The 26,834-nt window shown below is 37.5% G+C and overlaps 1 protein-coding gene across 3 annotated transcripts in view; it reads left to right on the forward strand.

Annotated features, from left to right (window-relative positions):
• The window catches only part of LOC128666889 (cytochrome P450 2G1), a 162,583-nt gene that overhangs the window by 103,522 nt on the left and 32,227 nt on the right, over positions 1–26,834 (forward strand). For all 3 annotated transcript variants that reach the window (XM_053721699.1, XM_053721700.1, XM_053721698.1), the window contains 2 exons: positions 436–612; positions 13,315–13,456. In XM_053721699.1, coding sequence (XP_053577674.1) covers positions 436–612; positions 13,315–13,456 — 319 coding nt within the window. The remainder of the gene's footprint in view (positions 1–435; positions 613–13,314; positions 13,457–26,834) is intronic.

Below are 26,834 nucleotides of genomic sequence, written 5' to 3' on the forward strand. Positions count from 1 at the left end.
ATGTCATAAATCTTCTAGAGCAACTTGATCTGGCTTACTATTTTGATAATTATAGAGAGACAGTCTATTTTGCTCATGCTCAATAGAAGCAGAATGCAACTTAAATTTTAAAGATGTCTGCTCTTATCTCCCTGAACGTAGGGGCTACAAGTAGACATTCTAATTGCTCATTTTGCAGGAAAAAAAGTTAGTCGTTAGATATTTTTTGACAATCTATTTTTTATGTTTACTTTGATTTAACATATTTGTTTTTACTATATGAGCACTATAGAAATATTTTGGTTTAACTTTCAATTAATGTGATACATTTGATTAGCACCTTGCAAATTGTAGATGCAGATTTAATTAATTTCCTACCTTCAATGTACAATTTAATTACTGTTTGTCTACTGCTCTTTCATATTTCAATGCAATTTAAACTCTGTGTTGTTGCAGTTGGAGGACACCATTCCTGGGCTAATGAAATACATTCCAGGACCACACCAAAAGATCTATAACGTATCAGAAGAACTGATTAGCTATCTACAAGACCGAGTATCGCTCAACCAGAAATCACTAGACCCTGATGTCCCCAGAGATTTTATTGATTGTTTCCTTATCAAGATGGAACAGGTTTGTGAAACTCTGAATGTTCCTCCCAGTATTATGTGGATCCACATGGAAAAAGGGGGCACCATATTGACACGTTATATCAACCAATAGAAGGAAATATAGGGAAGAATTTTATAACACAATGTGCACAATTTATTGCTCCCGTTGGTATGTTAACTTTGCCCGACTTCGGCTTTTTGCGCGCATCGGTACAACGTGTATAACAAGTTGAAAGTATAACGTTTTCACTTGCGTGCTAAGCCGTGTGCAAAATGCTAAAGTTAGAGTACAACTACCGCATGAACGCATTCCCCCATAATTTCAATGGAGTGCGAAAAGCAACCAAACAAATCACGTTTAACAACGTGCACTAAGCCAACTTGAAATATCAATATTTCACATTCCAATATTCTTCACATAGAAATATATGTTATATTTATTCATAAATACATATTTCTACATATAGCTGATGGTATTTTGTTAAAACATATATCTTTACCTTTATATCTATAAAATTATACATAGGTAAAGATATATACATATATACAGTATCTCACAAAAGTGAGTACACCCCTCACATTTTTGTAAATATTTTATTATATCTTTTCATGTGACAACACTGAAGAAATTACCCTTTGTTACAATGTAAAGTAGTGAGTGTACAGCCTGTATAACAGTGTAAATTTGCTGTCCCCTCAAAATAACTCAACACACAGCCATTAATGCCTAAACCATTGGCAACAAAAGTGAGTACACCCCTAAGTGGACATGTCCAAATTGGGCCCAAAGTGTCAATATTTTGTGTGGCCACCATTATTTTCTAGTACTACCTTAACCCTTTTGGGCATGGAGTTCACCAGAGCTTCACAGGTTGCCACTGGAGTCCTCTTCCACTCCTCCATGATGACATCACGGAGCTGGTGGATGTTAGAGACCTTGAGGATGCCCCACAGATGCTCAATAGGGTTTAGGTCTGGAGACATGCTTGGCCAGTCCATCACCTTTACCCTCAGCTTCTTTAACAAGGCAGTGGTTGTCTTGAAGGTGTGTTTGGGGTCGTTATCATGTTGAAATATTGCTTTGCGGCCCATTCTCCAAAGGGAGGGGATCATTCTCTGCTTCAGTATGTGACACTACATGTTGCTATTCATGGTTTCCTCAATGAACTGTAGCTCCCCAGTGCAGGCAGCACTCATGCAGGCCCAGACCATGAAACTCCCACCACCATGCTTGACTGTAGGCAAGATACAATTGTCTTTTTACTCCTCACCTGGTTGTCGCCACACACGCTTGACACCATCTGAACCAAAGAAGTATATCTTGGTCTCATCGGACCTTATGACATTGTTCCAGTAAGCAATGTCCTTAGTCTGCTTGTCTTCAGCAAACTGTTTGCAGGCTTTCTTATGCCTCATCTTTAGAAGAGGCTTCCTTCTGGGATGACAGCCATGCAGACCAATTTGATGCAGTGTATGGCGTATGGTTTGAGCACTGACAGGCTGAACCCTACCCCTTCAACCTCTGCAGCAATGCTGGCAGCTCTCATATGTCTATTTCCCAAAGACAACCTCTGGATATGATGCTGAGCACGTGCACTCAACTTCTTTGGTCGACCATTTGCGAGGCTTGTTCTGAGTGGAACCTCTCCTGTGAAACCGCTGTATGGTCTTGCCCACCGTGCTGCAGCTCAGTTTCAGGGTCTTGGCAATCTTCTTATAGCCTAGGCCATCTTTATGTAGAGCAACAATTCTTTTTTGCAGATCTTCAGAGAGTTCTTTGCCATGCGGTGCCATGTTGAACTTTCAGTGACCAGTATGAGAGAGTGTGAGAGCGATAACACCAAATTTAACACACCTGCTCCCCATTCACACCTGAGACCTTGTAACACTAACGAGTCACATGACACCAGGGAGGGAAAATGGCTAATTGGGCCCAATTTGGACATTTTCACTTAAGGGTATACTCACTTTTGTTGCCAACGGTTTAGACATTAATGACTGTGTGTTGTTATTTTGAGGGGACAGCAAATTTACATTGTTATACAGGCTGTGCACTCACTACTTTACATTGTAGCAAAGTGTCATTTCTTCAGTGTTGTCACATGAAAAGATGTAATAAAATATTTACAAAAATGTGAGGGGTGTACTCACTTTTGTGAGATACTGATATATATATATATATATTTAAAATAAAGTTTGTAAATGGAAAAATTGCAAAATTTATTGGAGTGTTTTTCGAAAAATTCTTTATATTGGGACTTTTTTTTAGAATTTTACCAGTATCTAGGCATGTGGTGCAGACCCATACAATAGAAATCACTTATAATTTATGAGAAGACAAAGTGACATAAAATAATATCACTTTAACAAAGACTGGGATTTCAGCACTCTTTTAATAATAAATGACGCAACACTCTCATGATATAGTATCAAACTTGTGGGTTTATTACGTGTCAGATATACCCAAAAGACTACGAACTTGACTTGTAGAATATAATAATCAACACACAAAATACAGTACAGTGAATATAAAAATTGATTCCATATCTTCTAGAATTACTCCTAGAACATAACAGGACCGGTCCCAATTTCAACCACACCTCTACTAATGTGAACCTGTGTAGTTAGTAAAGGATAAATATATTGAGACTTAAATGAGTCATCAAGTCTTATTAAGTTTAGGTCAGTGAAACCAGACTTATATATATCCTTTCTAGCTAAACGTGGTATTCAGCAAAAAGTTTAGACGTACAAATTAATAACGTGCATACATGATAATATTGCACTAACATATGTCTATATATTCAATTATAGTTTAACATAGACCAATATTGTACAACACAACTGAAAAGCCACTATTATGTTTCACATTGCAATAGGAGCTAGCATTAGAGTATCAGAAAAAAAGCTGCTAAAAAAGGAAAGACAGCTTTTATCCTTAAATATTGCTCTATTTGTTTGAAGCTGAAATTCCTTGCTCAGAGCTGTTGTTACTGCAAGGTAAAATCGTGCATGCATATAGGAGCCAAGCGTAGAGTTGTATCAGTAAGTTAGTAAATTCACCAAACCAGGTTGGGAAAGCTGTTGTTACTGCAGTGTAAAAGCATGCATGCAATTAAAGCCAAGCGTGGTGGTGTGTCAATATGTTAGAAAGTTCACCAAACCAAGTTGGGATATCGACACTTCACAGCTGGGAGGCTTAGGCAGTCAATGAAGCAAAGAGAATTGTAGCCAAAATTTAACTTGAAAGCAAAGACAGCAAATTATGTAGCGGAAAAGGTACAGGAGGATACTTATGTTTAATATACTGTACCCCTCTGTCGACTGCACCTTTTCCTGTTAGATTGACAATCTCTTCAAGCAATCTGTGCCAGGATCTTCATACTTTCGATGGATGAGAAAAATCTTTTATTTCTTTCTCTACTCCTTTTTTCTTGAAGAGCGCCTCACAGGCTTCCTTGCTTGCCGTCTTATAACGGATAGTTTTCCCAGAGCATAGAGCCTCCTTTGATCCACAGCTGGGCATTCAGCTTTCAAACTTGCCGCTTATCGAAAACAGCTTACTCAGACGCTAGCTCCTTCAGCGTGGTAGATCACATGGGTCCGGTCAGCCAATAGCCGACGCGCGTTTCACCCCCTCGTCATAGAGAGATAGACGGGGCTTCCTCAGGGCATGTTTCACGGACTTGCAATGCACTTACTTTATACGGTAGCACAAATAGTACCGCCCATAGGTAAAGGTGAAAGTTTAAAACTATAAACATCATATACAAATTCACAAATTAACTCGCAATTGTGTTAGTTTAATTGTTACAAATAAAAGATGGACTTTCTTGGGACAACTCTAAAAATCACCATAATTGGAGGAAACAGAACTTATATGTATTGGACACTACAAGCTCTACGCAATTAAATCATTGCAAATAGCTTGCCATATCCAATTTTTCATTCATTCCGCCTGGACCAGTGGTAGATAGGTTAAATATCCACCTGCATTCTTTCTGTAACAGGGTATTGTCATTATTACCCCCTCTTCCACTGGTGATGCCTTTGTCTATACCCATGACTCTCATACTGTCTGGAATACTGTTGTGAAAGATTTCAAAGTGCTTAGCAACGCTACTGCTTTGGACCTTATTTTTTATGTCGTCGCGATGTTCTAATATTCTTTCTTTCAGAACTCTTTTAGTTTTACCGACATAAAAATAAGGGCAAGAACAAGACAGTAAATAAACAACACCTTCAGTATTGCAATTAAAGAAATATCTCATTTTGAAGATTTTATCTGGGCTTACTGAAAACACTTTTGTCTGATGCATGAATCTGCATGCAACACACCTCTTACATGGAAAATTACCAACTATTTTTTGACTAGTTAGCCAATTCTTCTGTGGTGAAACAAATTTACTTTTAACAAGCTTGTCTTTCAGATTAGGTGCCCTTCTAGCCGTAAGGCTTGGGAAATCACCTACTTCTTTTGCAACATTGTCATCATTTAACAGGATACTCCAATTCTTCTGAAGTATATTCCTGACACTCCCCCAATGACAGTTAAACTTTGTTATTAATCTTATTTTTCCATCTTTCTTTTTATCTTTAGGAAATAAAAGTTGATTCCTGTCTAATTTCTTAACAGATTTCCTTATATGAGAAAGTGCTCTCTTAGAGTAACCTCTTATTTTAAATCTTTCTTCCATCAGTGCAGCATGTTCATCATACTTCGTTAATGATGAACAGTTTCTGCGCAGACGCAAGAATTGTCCTTTGGGAATTCCCTTCTTAAGGTGGACTGGGTGATGGCTGTGAGCTTCAAGCAGACTATTTGTGGCAGTCTTTTTTCTGAAATTCTCAGTCATTAAAACGTTTTTGACCACGGTAATTTGCACATCTAGAAAAGATAACTCAGTCTTACTGAAAACAAGTGTTATAGTGATGTTTCTTTCATTTTTATTTAGCAAAGACACAAATTCTTTAAGGTCATTCTCTGATCCTTCCCAAATTTGAAGGATGTCATCCACATAGCGAAGCCACATGTGGATGTGCTCATTAAATGCTTCTGTTTGAAAAACCTCCTCCATCTCCCAGGAACCTAGGTGGAGGCAAGCATAAGTGGGGGCACATGTTGCCCCCATCGCAGTTCCTCTTATTTGTTTATATACTTTGTTATCGAAAGAAAATACATTGTTTTCAAGTACAAACTGTAAAAGTTTGACAGTAAATTTTGTATGCTCAGAGTAAGTTGTTCCTCTAGTTTCTAAGAAGTGCTGGGCTGCCCTAATTCCTATTGAATGGGGAATTGATGAGTAAAGACCCTCTACGTCAAGGGAGACCAAGTATGCTCCATTTGGAATAGTCAAGCCCTCAATCTTTCTTAGCAAATCTGCCGTATCAATTACGTATGATGGCATAGTGTTAAGGAAAGGTTTGATAAAACTATCCACGTAGTTTCCCAAATTTTCAGTTATGCTACCTATCCCAGAAATGATGGGACGGCCTGGGGGGTTTAGCATATTTTTGTGGATTTTCGGTATGCAGTAAAACACCGGCATAATTGGAAATTCCGTATATAGATATTTAAACTCTGCTAGACTAATGATGCCATCTGATTTTGCATCATTGAGTATTTTGAACAGGGCATTCTTAATGGAGGGAATAGGATTCTCTGGTAGGCGCAGATATTGGTTCTTATCTAATAGTTGTCTTTTGACTTCCAGTGTATAACTTGTCGCGTCCCAGAGAACCACATTCCCGCCCTTATCAGCTGCTTTGATTACCACATTATCTGCATTGCTCAGTTCATTCAGAGCTCTTCTCTCTGCTTTAGTTAGATTGTCACCTATGATTCCTGTAAACGTCAATTGTTTAATGTCTTTCTCAACTTGCTTTACAAACAAGTTCACAGCTGGAACGGACGCTAATTGGGGCATATAGTTTGATTTCTGTTTGAAACCTGATCTTACTATACTTTGCATGGTTGGGGTCGGTACTGGGTCATTTAAAGCTTCGTTTTGGAGGTTTAGGAGATCTTCCAAATCTGCTAGTGCCAATCTGTCATTCCTATCTAGTGCCAGGTCATCAACTATGTTCCTTCCTTTTCCTTTAAACATCTGTGATAGAACAATTCGTCTAGCAAAGGAATGAAGGTCTTTAATAAACTCAAATTTGTCAAACCCATTTGTAGGACAAAAAGAGAGGCCTCTTTTTAGAACATTCATGTGAACCTGATTCAGTTTAAAAGATGACAGATTGATGACTTGCAGATCATTGTCAGGGGAATTTAATAGCCCCTCCTGCTTCTTGGTCTCCGTGGGCGACCCCTGCGTCCTCTCTCCTGACTGTAATCTCTCACTCTGTTTGTCCTGGAAGGATACCGTCTCCCTTCGAAATTTGTACTCCCCCCTCCTGTGTCTCTTCCTGCCCCCTCTCCTCCTTCCATACCAGTTTGTGTTCTTGCCTGTTCGTTTTTTGACTGACTAGGATCAATTTCAATGTCTGAGCTGTCTGTTCCTGAATCATACGCTCCTCTTATAGATTGATAACTATATACTCGCTTCTTGACATAGTCATCATTATCCCTAGCCAATTTTCTACTTTTCCTTAGTTTGATGTCAGCTTGTAGTCTAGCTAGTTGTTCTTGAATTTCTGTATTTAGTTTTTCAAAATTCGGATTATGCTCAAAATTATTAACTAATTTTAATGCTTCTTCTACAGGTAATTTAGTTTTGTCAAACCTTTCCTTATTTCTTTTGATCATTTTATTCAATAGAATTAGAGAACATTCTGATAGACTTTGATTCCACTCTTCCATGAAGGTATCACCCCCCTCATCCTCCCTTAGGTTAGTTCCGGGGTCTAATCTGAGTCTTAATCCTCTAGGGATAATGTTGTTTTTAACATAATTCTCCAGACTCACTGTTTCTGCTCTAAGTTTAATTTGTTTTACTAGTAATTTCTTATATTCTTTAAAAGCTGAAAAAATGTTCAATGTTTTTACCTCGCTATTTTGGTTTTCAAGAGTCCCAGGTACAGACAAAGTAGCAATCAGGTCAGCCTCCCAAGTTTCATCTGATAATTCAAAAGCCATCTTACAAATTGTCACTAGTTCTTAGTCTCCTGATGTAGAACAGACACGTAATGCCCACCAGTTGCTCAGTAGAGCAACTTTAAACATTAAATTTATTGCTATACTTCATTTACATAGAATATCAGAAGGGACCTTAGTCCAGTTTAGAGTGTTGCGTCATTTATTATTAAAAGAGTGCTGAAATCCCAGTCTTTGTTAAAGTGATATTATTTTATGTCACTTTGTCTTCTCATAAATTATAAGTGATATATATATATATATATATATATATATATATATATATAGCTATATACAGTATATGTGTGTGTATATATATATATATATATATATATATATATATATATATATATATATATATATATATATATATATATATATATATATATATATATATATATGAATATATATATATATATGAATATATATTTAAAAGTACTTAGAACATATTCCCATATGTGAAGAACATTGGTATATGAAATATTTACAATACACAGTTAAACATTTTCTGAAATATGAATATTGCAAACATATGATATACACATATATTTGATGTACACACATACAAATACATATTTTTATATATTTATATATTTACTTTTTAGACATGGAGGATTTTAATCTCAGATTTTTATCTCCACCATAATTTTAATGAATATATATATATATATATATATATATATATATATATATATATATATATATATATATATATATATATATATATATATATATATATACAGTATATATAAATATATATATATATACATATATACATACATACATATACATATTAAGACATGTGCTTGAATATATCTCTATGTTAAAGCCCTTTGTAGCCCTTTTTTCCTGAGACTTAATATCTTTGAGCTTTTATAACATTTTTATGCATTTTTTAAAATAACTTTTATTAGATATTGTTTTTATGAGTGTAATCTCTCAAAATTAGCAGCAGTTTCTCTTCAGGCTATGGGAATGATTTTTAATTCCCCTCTTCAGATTTTCGATATGAATCTTCAGTCAGTTATAGCTCAACATCGAAACAACCAACATAGCTCACTGAAAAACTCTTAATAACTTTTGAAAAAGGTGGTTTATCCACCGAAACCGGTAACATGTTTTTTAATCTGTGTTGAGCTTTTTATATTTGGTTTAATTAAACTGGAGATCTTTCGATGTAAATAAGATTCTGTCAGTTTTTTTCACACACTTGCTTGTGATAAATAATTATTATTTAATATAGAATAAATATTATAGTTGATAAATAGTTGTGACCACAACTCGCAATTCTTATCAATTTATAAAAAGCCTGGATATTGAAAAAAGTACTAAGTTGAAGTCCCAAAATAATACTTGGTTAGGATAACACTAGATAAAATGTAATTTCCATTTGTAATCAACTGTGAAAAAACAAAGTCCCAAACTTGATACTCTGGGGTTGATTTATTAACTGTCTGTCCGACAGACATCGCTGAATGCCGACAGCATACGCTGTCGGCATTTAATATTGCACAAGCAGTTCTTGTGAACTGCTTGTGCAATGCCGCCCCCTGCATATTCGTGGCTAATCGGCCGCTAGCAAGGGGTGTCAATCAGCCCGATTGTATACTATCAGGCAGATTGATGTCCGCAGCCTAGAGGCAGCAGACCAGTTAAGGAGCAGCGGTCTTAATACCTCTACTTCTTAACTGCTTTTTAACATGGTGATCAGGGGCTATTCGGCCCTTGATAATTTGGCCCCTCTGTATTGACACTGAGTAGTTACTGTATATTTGGTTGAAGATATGAGGGCTAAAAATCTCTTACCAGACCTCCGATTGTGCACAGCATTGACTTTGTTCTGTTCAAGTCCCCTTGTCACTTACTGGATCATCTCAGTGTGTAACAACTTCGAATGCAGTCTTAGCGTTCACAATCTCCTGGTGTCTCACCCGTTAAAGAGTATATTCCTCCTATATTCTTGTGTTATCGTTCAGAGTCCTCCAAATAAACATTGGATAATGTGAAAGTGCTCTTAACAAAAAAGTATGTTCAAAACAGATATGTTTTGAACTTACTTTTTGAATATATATTTTTATGAAGTGCACTTTCACATTGTCCGTTGTTTATCTGGAGGACTTGATACCACAGGAATATAGGAGGCATATACTCTTTACCGGTTTCCCAATTGGCCAGCCGAACAATAAATGTTGAGGCCATCATGTGAAAGCAAATCCTAGGTGAGACGCTGGGAGATTGTGAACGCCAAGACTGCGTTCGGAGTTGTTACACACTGCGGTGATCAAGTATGTAACAAGGGGACTTGAATGGAACAAAGTCGATGCTATGCACAATTGGAGGTCTGTTAAGAGTTTATGCCCTCATATCTTTAACCATGTATACGGTAACTACTCTGTGTCAATCCAGACAGAGGGGCTGATTTATGAAAGTGCAAGTGGACATGTTCCGCTGTGGCGGATCATGTCCGCCACACATCGATAAATGCCGACAGCATACGCTGTCAGCATTTATCGTTGCACAAGCATTTCTAGTGAAAAGCTTGTGCAATGCCGCCCCCTGCAGATTGGCTGCTAGCAGGGGGTGTCAATCATCCCGATCTCAGTGGTGGCAGATGAGTTAAGGAGCAGCGGTCTTAAGACCGCTGCATCTTAACTCCTGTTTCCGGTGAGCCTGAAGACTTGCGTGGAAACAGCGCCATTGGGGCCAATATAGGCATTGTTAAATCGGCCCCATAGTGTCAAGTGTGGGACTTTGTTTTTTCAGAGTCGATAACAAACGGAAATTACATTTTATCAAGCATTATCCAAACCAAGTATTATTTTGGGACTTTTTTAACTTAGTGCTGAATTGATAAGTATTGCGAGTTGTGGCTACAACTTTTTATCAACTTTTTATCAATTATAATATTTATCCTATATTAAATAATAATTATTTATCCAACATTGTGATTTGTTTTTTTATGAATAAGAAACAGCATATAAATAATTTGAATCATTTTTAACCCTTTCCTTTGAGCATTTCCCATTTTCCAATATATCTGTATTTTTTCCGTGTGTTGGGAGATCACAGATTTCTTTGGGATAGCATAGTGGTGTTAGCTATAGACCTCACTTGTTTGTTTTTTCATGTGAGTTTATTTCATGTAGTGCAACTTTATTTTCAACTGTATTGCACTATGTTGGTTGTTTCTTCATTGATGTATAACTAACTGTTGATTCACATTGGAAAATCTGAAGAGTCCCAAAGCCTGGTGAGAAACTGTGCCGCCATTTTTGAGAGTTATCACTTACATTTGGCATCAGAGACAGGCTGCGTTCATCCGGACGAGCTATAAGGGAAGTTATTCCTTTTATTTTGAATTCTATATTTTAACATTGTATTACATTGGGATGTTGATGGACTGCGCTAAAGGAAAAGGCCCCAATATCTGCCGCTCTAAGCTTCGTATGATCAACTTTTGGGCTCTGTCAAGAATAGGACCGGGTAACTGTAGTTCTCCAGGGGGTTAAAGATAAGTATTTAACCATTTAAAGGATTCAAATGAATGCTCACAAATTTTGTCAGTATTTATCCATTTTATTTTTCTTTAAATTTCAGGGTGCACTTGTTTGGATATTTGTTTCATGAAAACAAAGAGAATCCGTGTTTTGTTAATGAATTTGCATTAGTAGCAAAACAAATGCACATGCCTAATATTTTTATAGACAATTTTTGTAAACATTATAGAGAAATTCTTTATTACATTTAACGTGTTACATCTAAACTATTAAGTGATATTTTGGATTCCAAGACAAAATCCTATTATAGACAGAAAATATTATGGACTAGATTACAAGTTGAGTGCAAAATATTGCTTCTGCAAAAGCAATATCTGCGCTCAATTTAGTAATACCAGTGCACACAAATGTGCGCTGGTACTATGAGTTAGGTGCAATGTGAACGCAAACTCGCATTCGCATTGCACGGAAGCATTGAGCTCACAAGAGCGTGCTTCCATTGGCTCCTATGGGAGCCTCATTCTCATGCTGTGAGAAACGGCATGAGAACTAGCACAGTGAAGGGGGTAAGTCGTGTAGCAATGGGCAGCAAATATAAATATATATTATTATTATTATTATTATTTATTTATAAAGTGCCACTAGATTCCGCAGTGCTGCCCATGGGTACAAGGATAAAAGTACAACAGAGAAACAATAAAATAAAAGACAACATTTTACAGACAAATACAGGGGGAATTGAGGGCCCTATTCCCGTGGGAACTTACAATCTAGTTGAGAGGCAACTGTTAGGTAAGTGAAGTTCATTTGTTAATGAGTCGGGTGATAAGTTTCCCTGAAAAAAAAGGTCTTTAGGGAACGTTTAAAGGAGGAGAGGTTAGGGGAAAGTCCGACAGCTCGAGGAAGTGCGTTCCAGAGGGTTAGTGATGCACAAGAGAAGTCCTGTAGTCTAGCATGAGAGGAGGTGATGGAAGAGGACGCAAGGAGTAGGTCATTGTTGGATCTTAGGGGGCGGGCTGGAGTATATTTGTTGATGAGTGAGGACAGGTAGGGTGGGGCAGCATTGGTGAGGACTTTGTAGGTCAGGGTAAGAATTTTGAATTTAACTATGCTGTGAATGGGGAGCCAGTGAAGGGACTCATAGAGAGGTGCAGCGGAAAAAGAGCATCGAGAGAGGTGGATTAGCCTGGCATATGCATTTATGATGAATTGAAGGGGAGAGAGGCGGAAGAGAGGGAGGCCAGTTAGTAGGTTATTACAGTAGTCAAGTCGGGAAATTACCAGGGAGTGGATTAGCTTTTTAGTAGTTTCAGCACTAAGAAATGAACAAATTTTGGAGATATTGGTAGTTGGTTGCGGCAGGATGAAGAGAGCAATTGTATGTGGGGAATGAAGGACAGATTTGAGTCTAGTGTGACTCCAAGGCAGCAGACTTGGGGTGATGGGGAGATAGTGGTGCCACCAATAGTGATGGAAAAATTAGAAACTGGAGTAGAGTTAGAGGGGGGGGGGGGATTAGGATTAGTTCGGTCTTGGACATGTTTATTTTTTGGTGGTGAGAGGCCATCTAGGAGGAATTGACAGATAAGCAGTCGCTGATGTGAGAATTGACAGAAAGAGAGAATGCAGGGGTGGAAAGGTAGATCTGGGTATCATCAGCATAGAGGTGATAGTTGAAGCCATAGCTGTTGATAAGTTTACCCAGTGAAGAAGTGTAACTAGAGAAGAGTAGAGGACCCATGACAGAGCCTTAAAGTACTCCAATAGACAGAGGCAATAGAGAGGAGGAGTCACCAGCAAAAAAGACGGAGAAGGATCTGTTAGAGACATAAGAGTGAATCCAGGAGAGGGCAGTGTCACAGAGCCCAAGAGAGCTGAGAGTCCGTAGGAGAAGGGGATGGTCAACCGTGTCAAAGGCAGCAGAGAGGTCAAGTAAGATAAGTATAGAGTAGTAGCCTTTGTTTTTAGCAGAAAGGAGATCGTTAGTAACCTTGGTGAGGGCAGTCTCAGATATCTCATATATGTATATGAATATATACATATATATTTATGTGTTTACATATGTATAAATTAGTGCTCCACTTGTAATCTAGCCCTCACTTGCATATTATTATAACAATGAGGATATTCTTTGTGTCTTGTGCAGGAAAAAACGAATCCTAACTCACAGTTCACCATGAGAAATCTCTTGCTATCAGTTCACAGCCTGTTTCTTGGTGCAGGAGATACTGTGGCTACAACACTGAGACACACGATGTTAATCCTAGTGACATATCCAGACGTACAAGGTAGGACTAAGTTTACAAGAGAAAAACTCTCAACATTTGTGGCTGGTTATCCGGGACTCAGGAGGGTGAGGGGGGTCCATTGCTATTTTGTGGTTGCAACAGAGAAGGGGTTCGGGAGGATAGTAGGCAGGATAATGGGTATTTCTGTGCTGTCTCTAATATGCTCTTATATGTTAGAACACTTTGTTAATGTACTTTTGAATGCATATAACAATATGTTCATCCCCTGCAAAGGGAACAAACACATAGTTAAAGTCAGTTCTAGAGCATAAATGCACTACCAGGATCTAGCTGAACACGTCTGATGAGCCAATGACACAAGACATATGTTTAGCCACCAATCAACAGCTACTGTAGCTCCCATTAGTTCATTGCTGCTGCTGAGAATATGTGCCTATTCTCTTCAACAAAGGATACCAAAAGAACACATAAAATGTCATAACTAATTAAAAAAATGATTTGTTCTATCCGACTTGAATGCCCCTTTACATGATTATAAAAAATATGTTTTTGCATAAATTTACTTGGTTGGCTGAGCTATTTTTCAAAATTTTAATCATTTTAATCCACAAGACTTTTTTTTTCACATGGTAATTACTTATCAGATACTAAAACAAACCATTGATACCCCTCAAAATCCTTATGCCAACCCACTAAATTATTTTTAACACCTTTACCCTGAAAAAAAGTTTGGTTTCACTATTTTGTTTTACAAGTAAAAGTATAATAAAATAACTTAATTAACCAAAAAAAAAAAAATTACAACATTATAAAAAGGTAAATAAGAATGTCCAGTAAGTGACAGCCAATTAAAAGGCTGCTCTGCAAAAAATTAAATAGACCAATCAGTTTCATAAATAAACAAATATGCTTTCCAAATTCCTCTTTCTTTTACTTAGATGAGAAAACTGATACTCATGTTTCTTACCATATTTTATTTAATTTTAGTTGTTTGCTTTTTCAATTAATGGATTTTCATTTGCCTCTTATCTTATAAGTTAATACTGGTTAGGGGCGGAGCTACCATTAGTACAGCAGGTGCAGTGGCACCAGGGCTCAAATTCTAGGGGGCCCATGGCAGTGAGTATCTACTTAGGCATGTGCAGAATGTGTACAATCCTAATGCCGGTATCCATCTATTTTATCATATATGTATTTATCTATTATTTATCTATCAATTTTATCATCTATCTGTTTATCTTTTATCTATCTATCCATCTATATGTCTATCTATCTTTTATCTATTTTATCATATCTGTTTATCTTTTATCTATCTATTCACCTATCTATATTTTATGTATCTATTTTATCATATATCTGTTTATCTTTTATCTATATATCTATTTTATCACATTTCTGTTTATTTTTATCCATCTATCTATCCATCTATTTTATCATATATGTATTTATTATCCATCTATCTATCTATCAATCAATTTTATCATCTATCAATTTTATCATCTATCTTTTTATCTTTTATATATCTATCCATCTATATGTATATCTTTTATGTGTCTATTTTATCATATATCTGTTTATCTTCTATCTATCTATCTATTTTATCATATATCTGTTTATCTTTTATCTATATATTTATTTTATCACATTTATGTTTATCTTTTATCTATCCATCTATCTATCTATCTAGCCATCTATTTTATCATATATGTATTTATCTATTATCTATCAATTTTATCATCTATTTGTTTATATTTTATCTATCTATCATCTATTCATCTATTTTATCATATATGTATTTATCTATTATCTATCTATCTATCTATCTATCTATCAATTTTATCATGTATCTATCAATTTTATCATCTATCTGTTTATGTTTTATCTATCTATCTATTTTTATCTATCTATTTTATCTATCTATTTTATCATATATCTGTTTATCTTGTATCTATCTATCTATCCATCCACCTATCTATATTTTATCAATTTATCTATTTTATCATATATCTGTTTATCTTTTATCTATCTATTTTATCATATATCTGTTTATCTATCTATCTATCTATCTATCTATCTATCTATCTATCTATCTATGTTATCATGTATCTGTTTGTTTTCTATCTATCATCTATCTGTCTATTTATTATCTATCTATCTAGCTTCAAAATCATTAAATAGAGCATCACTTATATTATTACTTACTAACTTTGGGTGGCCCACAAAAATATTGTATCTGGACCCTCTGTTGAGTATTTCTGCTACTGATACTGGTCTTTATATAATTGTATTATCCTTTTGCATTTTATATTTTCCTCTCAATTCACTACTAACTCCCTTTTTCAGATATTATTCCCATTTCCTACTTATGTCATAAAAAATGTAATCAAATCCAATCATCCAATTCCTGTTCCTCATATGAACAATGTTTTTGTGTTTCATTATCAATCATCTTGGAGGCATGAAATTATATGACTTATCCAACATCACAGAAGAAACTATTCATTGTTGCTCGGACAGAAACATTCTTATTAAAGCATAAAACATTTCCAGCCTTTTGAATTCCATTGCAGTCTTTGGCTCTCATTATCTGACTCCTGAAATTTCAAATTGAATGTAGACTTTTTAAATTTGATCTGGATATTTTAACATTTCCTTTGAACTTTTAAAGGATTCCAAAACTTTACTTTTTTCACTCTACTTAAATTAAAGAAATCAATTGCAAACAACTTAACAAATACACTGTACCTGATTTGAACTCTAAACAAGCGTTTTTTTCCGTAATAAAAGTATGTATTATTTTCTTCAAACCACGTCATCCAAGCCAAACCCCCTTTTACTGTGCCTTAATTACAATATCGTGTGTCCAATTGCAATCCGTTATCGTGCATATAATTAACAGATGGATCCGTCACCCTGCGCATGCGCAATTCATTTCGTCGTTTCGCGCATGCGCATATTTCCGCTTTGAATACAAAAGGAAGCGAAAGCATCTACTGGCATAACGCATACACAATTAAAGATTTATATCGATTGAATAGGTATTCCATATCACACAGGATATGTCTTTTTTACGAGCCAACCCTGCTAATGGACTTAGAAATTGTTATCTCTACTTATAATTTATGGGTGTTATTTGGATGTCTCTTTTCAACCCACTAACTCGATCAGTAAGCTATTGTTTTGAATGTTATTATTAATTTAATTCCCAACTTGCTTCATTGAGTTTGTGTGTTGAAATAGACCTCATTTAAAAGGTAAAATTATTTTTTTTTTTTTTGTTTTATTTGTCGTTATGTATTAATAGACATTTTAAATTAAAAACTAGTAAACAATGAATTAATATATAAAAATAAATGTAACATTTCTTCTTCAAACATAGCAATGAAATCACGATCATAAAAGCTACTATTTATTTAATCTGAAAAACCTTACATTATATTAATGTAATATAAGCAGTTTACATATTCGAAACATATATTTTTTTATTTGGAATACAAATGCTATTACAGCAGTGCAAACATTACTGACAGTGTAACGATTTCCTATGCACTAGCGTTTCTAAGCATCTACAAATATCAAAAATAAAACAGTGTTATGTATTTTTTATGTATTATTAATTTGTAATCACAATTCTATTTAAAAATAAATAACATCAAATATTTCAAATGTTATTTTAATTTTATTATTCATCACATATTGTATAGATATACCTTCAATACTAAAGACATTAGCAAAATAAATAAGTAAATTAAATTGACAAGCTGACTTACTATCCAGACAGCAAATTTCAGAATCTGACTGCACATTACACACCAACTCCAATACATACAAGCATACATATAAGTACACACAATTATACATATAACCACATGAACACACACACATACAATCATACCTGTGTACAACTACACCCATAGACAACTACATTCCCATAGAGAGAATAATAAGAAGAATTACAAACAATATAAGGGTAATCACAAAAATAAGGGCAAAAAGAAAGTAACTGTTTCAGACACAGAAGCAGAGTCAACTGATGATAAAAGTGGAGACAATGACAGCCTGCACAATAAAGAAGGAATACATAAGCCCACTAGTACCTTACCAAATACACTTGAAAAATCAAATATGGAACTACAGAGAGCTAGAAGAAAAACAAACCAATACAAACAAACTAACAAATTTCCTATTAAAGGGACACTAAACCCCAATTTTTTCTTTCACGATTCAGATAGAGCATGCAATTTTAAGCCACTTTCTAATTTATTCCTACTATCAATTTTTCTTTGTACTCTTTCTATCTTTATTTTAAAAAGAAGACATCTAAGCTTTTTTTTTTTTATTCAGAACTCTGGACAGAACTTTTTTATTGGTGGATGAGTTTATCCACCAATCAGCAAGAACAACCCAGGTTGATCACCAAAATTGGTCCGGCATCTAAACTTACTTTCTTGCATTTCAAATAAAGATACCAAGAGAATGAAGAAAATGTGATAATAGGAGTAAATTAGAAAGTTGCTTAAAATGTCATGCTCTATCTGAATCACGAAAGAAAAAATTTGGGTACAGTGTCCCTTTAATCCAGTGTTAACACAAATACCAGATAGAATGGATATGGCCAGAACTAAGTTTGACCAGGCTTTTTTAGTAACAGCTCCTTTACAAGTACAGAGAGACACACCTCCAATTACAAAACACAATCTAGGAGGAGAAAACAAAACCAAGTATGTGCAAATGAACAGATACCAATTAAGAGCCAAAAAGAATCTAGAGCAGATAGGACATCATTAGTGATTAATTTGTCCGACATACTATTGACATCAACACAAGAAAAAGTTTTGAGCTATGGCCTAAATTTTGTGCCGACTACCAAATTTAACATATTTAATAGTATAGTTGATGTCAATAGAATGGTTCGCAATTTTACTCTTAAAAAACATTTCTTAAATAATACACAAGAACTAGTATCCACCTCAGAAGAGACTATTACTGTTGTATAATCAATGCCTGAAATACACTTAGATTTTCAAGACTCTTGTACTAGAGAAACATTACTAAGCCTACTAAGTGAACAAACAGAGCAAAATGCTGACAGAAAAGATAAACACATAGGGGTCGATCCGATAAAAATCGTCGCCCGCAAAAGTTGGCGACGCCAATATTTGCGCGGGTTTGGTATCCTATATACGGCGTAAGCTAGAAGTTACGCGCGTAGATTTCTGGCGTCGCCCGTAGTTTTTTGGCCCATAGACTGACATACAAAACACGCGCAATTTGCTATCCAATATACGGCGTAAGGACTTACGCGTGCAGATTTCAGAAAATCTACTCCATTCTCAGCTCGCCACAAATTGAAGGCGCAGGAACCCTTGCACTGACTTAGAAACCAACGTAACTCTCTGAAGGCCTAACAAATGCATGCTTAACAATATACGTAGCAGCAGCTTGATCACAAATAGTTAACCTCTTAAAAGCATTTATTATTCCTGCCCCTGCAAGTGTGTCAAACCAATCACAAACAGCACAACCTCTCACCTGCAGCCTTAAAACACCTGCAAATGCACACCCTCATTAGCCACCATGTTTCCCTTGCAGTATATTGCATTTAGAGTGAGACAGTGTCGTGGGGCACAAGGGGTGCTGGAACCCCTACAAGCCCCTGTTTTGGATGGTATCCCTGCTGTTGAGGTCCCTGGTCATGGTGCTGTAGCTGTCCCTGCTCCAGCTGCTGCTGCCCTCCCTGCTCCTCCTGCTGTTGTCCCTGTTCCTGGTGCTCCCCATGCTGCTGTTGCTGCAGCTGGCCATAGGCCAGCAGGGCCTATAAGACGAAGGCATCAGCAGAGGGGAAGAGCACCAAGGGTACACAGGGTTAGGGTCACCCTGTTTGGGATGACAGAAGTGGAGGTCAGGGAAAAGTATCGCTTGACTTCTGCAAGCCTCATTGACCTATATGAGGTCTTGAAGGATGATATTGACCCTCAAGCGTATAGGAACCAAGCTCTGACTGGTATGCATAAGCTGTTGTGTGTTGTACACTTCCTGGCAACCCGCTCATACCAGTCAACAGAGGGGCTTGTGTCTGGCCTAGCGCAGTCTACCTTCTCCAGGATTCTAGGGGAGGTTTTGACTGCTCTAGATAACCAGACACAACGATACATTCATTTCCCCCGTACCCCCCAGGAATTTAACCGTCTTAAACAAGGCTTCTATCAACTGGGGGGTATTCCCAATGTCATGGGGGCAATTGATTGCACACATGTGCGTATCGTGGCCCCACATGAGGAGACAATCCTCTATATTAACAGGAAAGGGTTTCACTCATTGAATTGCCAGATGGTCTGCAATACCAATCTGAAATTCTTACATGTGTATGCAGGCTTCCCGGGGAGTGCACATGATTCCTACATCCTGCGCCAGACCTCCTTATTCAATATGTTTGAAAATGGAACACTCTCTGGAGGATGGCTGCTTGGTGAGTACCTTAATTCTGTCTGTATATTTATACTAAAGGGACACTAAACACAAATTATAATCTCATGTTTCAGATAGAGAATACAATGTTAAACAGCATTACAATTCACTTCTATTATCTCATTTTATTTATTCTTTAGATATCTTTTTTTGAAAAAATAGCAATGCACATAGATGAGCCAATCATATGAGGCTTCTATGTGCACCCACCAATCAGCAGCTAATGAGCATATCTAATATGCGTGTCAGCAAAAGTTATCTATAGAATGGATAAAATGATCTAATCGAAGTAAATTATAAAGCTGATAAAAATTGCAGGTTCTTATTAAAGGGACAGTCTAGTATAAATTGCACTTTCATTATTCAGATAGGACTTTTAATTTTAATCAACTCTCCAAATTAACAAAATGTGCACAGTATTTGTATCTTTTATATTTTTGAGTCACCAGCTCCTACTGAGCATGTGCAAGAATAAGTGTGTATGCATTTGTGAATGGCTGATGGATGTCACATGGTACAGGTGGAGTTTCAAAATACATAACATTTTAAATTGTCATAAAAAATAACTTTGATATTACACTAAGTGCTATTGCATTGTCTTGTTATCTTGCATTTTTTGATAATGAAAATCTACTGTGTTGACTGGTCCTTTAAAATATATTTTTGGTCTAGACTAATACTGGCATAAAAGTAGATTGCTTATAATGCACAAATTTAATCTTTTTATTAAATATATCTTTTATATGAAATTCATGTTGTGTCCCTTTAAAGCACATGATGTACCTGTAGTAATCCAAATACATATGTTACATGACAGGTGACGCAGGGTACGGCTGCAGACCATGGCTATTAACCCGCTTGGTGCACCCCATTACAGAGCCACAACTCAGGTACCAGGAGGCACACATAAGAACAAGGAATGTCATTGAGAGGAGCTTTGGCCTATTAAAAACCAGGTTCAGGTGTCTGGATGTTACAGGCGGAGCACTACAGTATAACCCCAACAAAGTGTGTTCCATTGTCAATGGTTGCTGTATTCTACACAACATTGCTGTGGACACACGTTTGTTGGGGGACATTGACCAAAAGCAGCAGCAGCAGCTGGTTCCTGTACCTGAGGATGTGGACAGGGGGACACTGAGGGGGAATGAAGTGAGTTACTTATTCATAAGTACAGTAAACTGTAACATTCACATGTATTATGATGTTTGACAGTACCTCACCAACCATTGCATGTGTATATATCATGTCTTGCAGAATTACACACTTCGGATTTCCACTGCATGTAAGTGAAACTACTACATCCCAACCCCCTTCCCTTAAAGGGACACTATGCCCAAACATGTTCTTTCATGATTAAGGATATAGAATATAATTTTAAAAAACCTTCCAATTTACTTCTACTACCTATTTTGATTTATTCTTTCAATATCCTTTAATGAAGACATAGCAATGCACACAGTGAAACAATCACAGGAGGCATCTATATCCAGCTACTAATCAGCAGCTACCAAGCATATCTAGATATGCTTTTCAGCAAAGAATATCAATAGAATGAAGCAACATAAATAATAGAAGCAAATTAGAAAGTTGTTTAGAATTGTCTGCTCTTTACAAATCATGAAAGAAAACATTTTGCTTTCATGTCCCTTTAACAACCCTAATTATTGTATATTTCTCATTTGTTTCATTCATGTTTAGTTCACTATGATTTATTGACTATCATTAAGAATGAGGATAATGGATATTTATACCTTATGTTCACACCTTCTGTAAATACATTATTAGTTATATATACCCACGTGTCAATTTATATTGGATGTGAGAAACCTTGATTCACATCTTAGAAGTGAATATTACTATATGTATCATTCATACACAACTATGTGGTTTATCGAACAGGAATATGTCAGAAACATGTTAATAATACCTTTTTGGCCCATTTCAACACAGGTATTATTATATGTTTTAACAATATTACTGTACTAAAACACACCTCACATGGATGTGGATGACAATTATATGGTTAATAACAGAGGACAAGATTTAGGATTAAATAGAACAAGATTTATTTTCTTTTAGGCCTCTTAGATGAGGGGGCTGAGGGGCCTGGAGTGGGTCTCCTGCCTCTCCTGGGTTGTGTGGATCCAGTAGGAGTGCTGGTCACAGAAGAGATGCTTGAGGCGATGTCCTGCTGGTGGGTGAAATGCTCCACCAACACACCCAACAGTTGGTTCTGTTCCCTCCATCTGTGGTCACTCTGGATTTGCATGTCCGAAATGACTCAGCATTTGTGATTGGTTTTGTACCATAGCAGTTATAGATGCTGCCATGTCCCTTTGCAGCTCAATGGAACGCTGTTGTAATCGCTGTTGGCTCCTATGGAACCTGCGTTGGTCCCTCTGCATTCTCTTGCAGGTTGACGTGAGACTCTCACAGGTCAATGTTTGCCTCCTCTGTAGGGAAATGTATTCTTCACCCATGGCGGAAGTCAGTGGATCCATGGGCTCTTCCCCAGCAGGGACTATAGGCACTGGTTTCATTTCTCGATCCTCAGCTGGTGACGCAGGCTGTGTAATCTCAGCTGGGGGTGCAGGCTGTGTAATCTCAGCTGGGGGTGCAGGCTGTGTAATCTCAGCTGGGGGTGCAGGCTGTGTAATCTCAGCTGGGGGTGCAGGCTGTGTAATCTCAGCTGGGGGTGCAGGCCCCGGAATCTCAGCTGGGGGTGCAGGGCGAGGAATCTCAGCTGGGGGTGCATGGCGAGGAATCTCAGCTGGTGGAGCTCTTCCAACTGCTGCCGATGGTGCAGATGTCCGGATGGACTGATAGTCCCATTGGCTGCTGGTGTGCATCCACTCAGCCTGCTGGTAGAATCCCTGAGTGGCATGATATTCTTGTGGGGGGGTAAAGACATCTACCCTTCGGGGCTGGCTTGGCTCCCCCTCCAAGCCAAAGGAATATTCCTCCGGCCAGGGCTCCTGCCAGGTATCCTCCTGTAATGCAGGCGGCATAACATTGGGATTCTCAATTGAGGCAGTCCAACCCATGTCATGCCTGGCATACTCCTGCTGGACTCTCCTGACCGGTGGTCGAGGTGGAGAAATACTTTGATCCGGTGTTGGAGGGGGAAGCATGGGCGTTGGCACCCTGGTGACTGGAGGTTCTGTGGAGGAGTCAAATGATGAGAGGGATTAGTACAGTCAGATATATATCCATGTGGGCATACAATGTACATGCTAGGGCCTATCCACATTCTCATGTCAAACTCTATAACATGCATGTGCACATTGAGATTTGTGATATGATGGGTTTTAATATGCAAAGTATACATGTATGTGCTTCATACAATAGTTCTGTGTACATGTCAGTGATGGAGAAAATGTGTTCTTTAACACTATGGTTGTGATGACTATAGTGTCCATTTACTGAAAACTCTACATGTGGCTTGTGGCCTGTGTTACTCTGAGACATGTTAGTATTTCACTATTCCACCTCATATCATGAATTTCAATGTGTTAAGTAGCATTAAATGGACATGCAACCCATTTTTATTCTTTCATGATTCAGCTAGCCAAGTATGCAATTTTAAACAACTTTGTAATTTACTTCCATTAGCTAATTTGCTTCATTCTCTTGATATTCTTAGCTGAAAAGCATTTCTAGATAGGCTCATAAGCTGATGATTGGTGGCTGCACATCAATGCCTCATGTGATTGCCTCACCCATGTGCATTGATATTTAATAAACTAAGATTATGAAAATAATGATGAAAAATAGATAATAGAAGTAATTTGGGATGTTGTTGAAAACTGTATTCTCTATCTGAATAATGAAATTCAATTATTTGGTTTCATGTCCCTTTAATGTTAAATCTCATTGTATATTTTGGTGTTAGTAGGCAAAAAACCATGCTCCTCATTGTGTACATGAATGTGTGACAATATAGGATGTTATAACTCAAATACATATAATACTGGTGTGTGGGATGTTACTCACCAGCATGCTGTGCTGATGTTGCAGCCCCTGAGTCACGAGCCCCTGGAAGTCCACAGACTGCTGTGACGCTCAGGGACCTACGAATCAGCCCCTGCCACTCGTTGTATTCCGCCTCATAGTGAGGCCCACCTCCTGTTGCCCTCTGGGACATTGCTTCCTGGCCCATCTTCTCCTTGACTCTCCTCTTACAATCATTCCACCTCTTCTTTAGCCCATCCACATTCCTCCTCTGTTGGGACACACCATTAACGGCCTCCACCACCTTCTGCCAAGCATCTTTACGCCTACGGGCAACTCCTTTGCCCTTCTCTTGTCCAAAGAGGGCAGTATGGTTCTCCAGGACAGCCTGGACTAGAGTGAGGTTTTCTGCAAAAGTGAAGTTAGGACACCTCATACGCTCCTCGTCCTGGGCCGCCTGGCTCCCTCCCTGGGATGTCCCTGGTGTGGGTTCCTCCCTATCCTCTCCCTCCTCCCCCCTTCTATCCCCATGTGCACCCTCTATCCCTCTTCTAAGTGTGCCTGGCCTTGGGGCAACCCCACTCCCATCCTCCCTTCTGGCTCTCCCTCTCCCCACTCCGCTCACTCCCTGACGGGGACCCTGCTGCTCCTCCTGTCCATAATCCTCTCCCTGCAACTCCCCTTTCCTCCTCCCACCAGCCCTAGCTCTCCCTGACATCCTCACACTACACACACTCACACACTCACTCCCACTTCAATCACACACAATCACAACCAGACACTCAGCCTTTCAAACTGTAAAAGATAAATAAAATGTGTAAGGTGTTATAAAAAAAAAGTGCTGTGTATTTTGTATATGTGTGTATGCAAAATGTGTGCAATATGTAAAAAAGTGACAGTAAATGTACAAGCTTATCAAATCCACCAAATCCGACCTAACTAAATATTATGCAATGCGCCTCTCTCTCTACTCTAACGACTTTCTCCTACTCACTGTAGTGTGCTGTAGCTCTAAGAACCAACCAAACACACTAAAGAAAATGGCGGCTGCGCAGGGGTTTAAGTATGAATTTTGAATCTCGTCATTGCGTGGCGCATCTCTTAGAACTGGCGTTATTTTTTACGAGTCGTAGGCAAATTTGCATAAAACTACACTTTATTGAGAGTTTACATGAACAAAATACAGGCGCAAGTACTTGCGACGATTAAAATGTGTATTTGCGCACATTTTGCCTGCTCGCCGGTTTTTCCTACTTACGCCAGTTTAGCATCTGACGGCGCTGAATATTGGATAGCTAGAGTTGCGAGCTGAAACTGCGGGCGACGCGGGTTCCCTCGCTTGCGCCACAAACTACGATCTATATCGGATCGCGCCCATAGGCTTTAAGTCAAAATCTACCTTTTATCCAATTCAGTCTAAGGGGAGCATCTTAGAACAGTTTCAGGAAAGAATAGTTGAAGATCTAGAAAAATTACATGGAGATAAAAGTTCCTCTTATGAAAATAATTTAGCAAGAAAGGAGAGAGCAGCCTTACAGGAATTAACTGAGAATACCAACATTATCATTAAAAAATAAGATAAGGGGGGCAGCATAGTTGTACAGAATATAACAGACTATGAAAAAGAAATAATGCGACAGTTACTAGATACTAACAGCTGTATGGTCCGACAGGGTGACCCCGAAAAAGAATTTATGTATCAACTAAACCATTTATTGGATGAAGGCCTGGAAAATGTTTTTTTCAACAAGGCCACTTACGAGTTTCTTATAAATAAACAACCTAAGACCCCAATATTTCACGTATTACCGAAGGTACATAAGAGCACAGAAGATGTAAAGGGACGTCCAATAGTATCAGGGGTAGGATCATTATTGGAGCCCATATCGGAATGGGTAGACTCCATTTTACAACCCCCAGTACTTGATCTAACCATTTATCTTAGAGATTCAACTAAATTGATACAAAAACTGAGTAATGTAACCTGGACTACAAACAGTAAATGGCTTACACTAGATGTTGTATCACTTTACAGCACAATACCCCATACATTGGGCCTACAAGCAGTGAAGTATTTTTTGACCAGGCATAGTAATTTGGATACAGCACTACAGGAGTATCTATTAAAAGTGATAGAATATCTCCTAAGGCACAACTACTTTTGCTATGGAGGGGTGTTCTACCTGCAGAGATGTGGCACAGCTATGGGGGCAAAATTTGCCCCCTCATACGCTAACCTGTTCATGGGGTGGTGGGAGCTGTGCCACATCTATGCAGGTGAGAATCCCTTCAAGGAACATATTAAATTATATAACAGATTTATTGATGACCTCATTTTAATATGGGAGGGAGACAATACCACATTGGAAAATTTCTTAAGATATGTAGAGATTAACCAAATGGGTGTAAAATTTACATATGAAATACAAACAGAGGAAATCCATTATTTAGATCTGATATTGAGAGGTAATACACACAGCAAAACAATAGAAACAACAATTTACAAGAAACCTATCTCAAAAAATGCAATCCTACATGCAAAGAGTAACCATCCAAAAGAAACCTTCAGAGCAATAGCGAAAGGTCAACATATTAGAGTAAAACACAACTGTACCAAACATTCAGATTACTTAAAAGAAGCAGCAAGTCTAGATGAACAACTAAAAGACAGGGGATATAATAAACAAACCATTAAAAATGCCTGTTCAGTTTAGTAGTATCCACTAAGGAACAGGCAGATTTGATTAAAACAACAAGAAAATCTAAAAAGAAACCTCAATATGACCAAAACAGAATTAAATTTGTTACACAATATTCACCACAATATAACAAAATCTCCCATCTTGCTCCCATCTTGTGGAACTCTCTGCCTCGCTCCACAAGACTCTTTTCTAGTTTTAAAAGCTTCAAGTGCTCCCTAAAAGACTCTACTGTTCAGGGACGCATACAACCTACGCTAACATTTCCTAATACCAGTTCCTCTCCTCCACTGCAA

The sequence above is a fragment of the Bombina bombina genome, chromosome 7, assembly GCF_027579735.1.
Source record: "Bombina bombina isolate aBomBom1 chromosome 7, aBomBom1.pri, whole genome shotgun sequence".
NCBI lineage: Eukaryota > Metazoa > Chordata > Amphibia > Anura > Bombinatoridae > Bombina > Bombina bombina.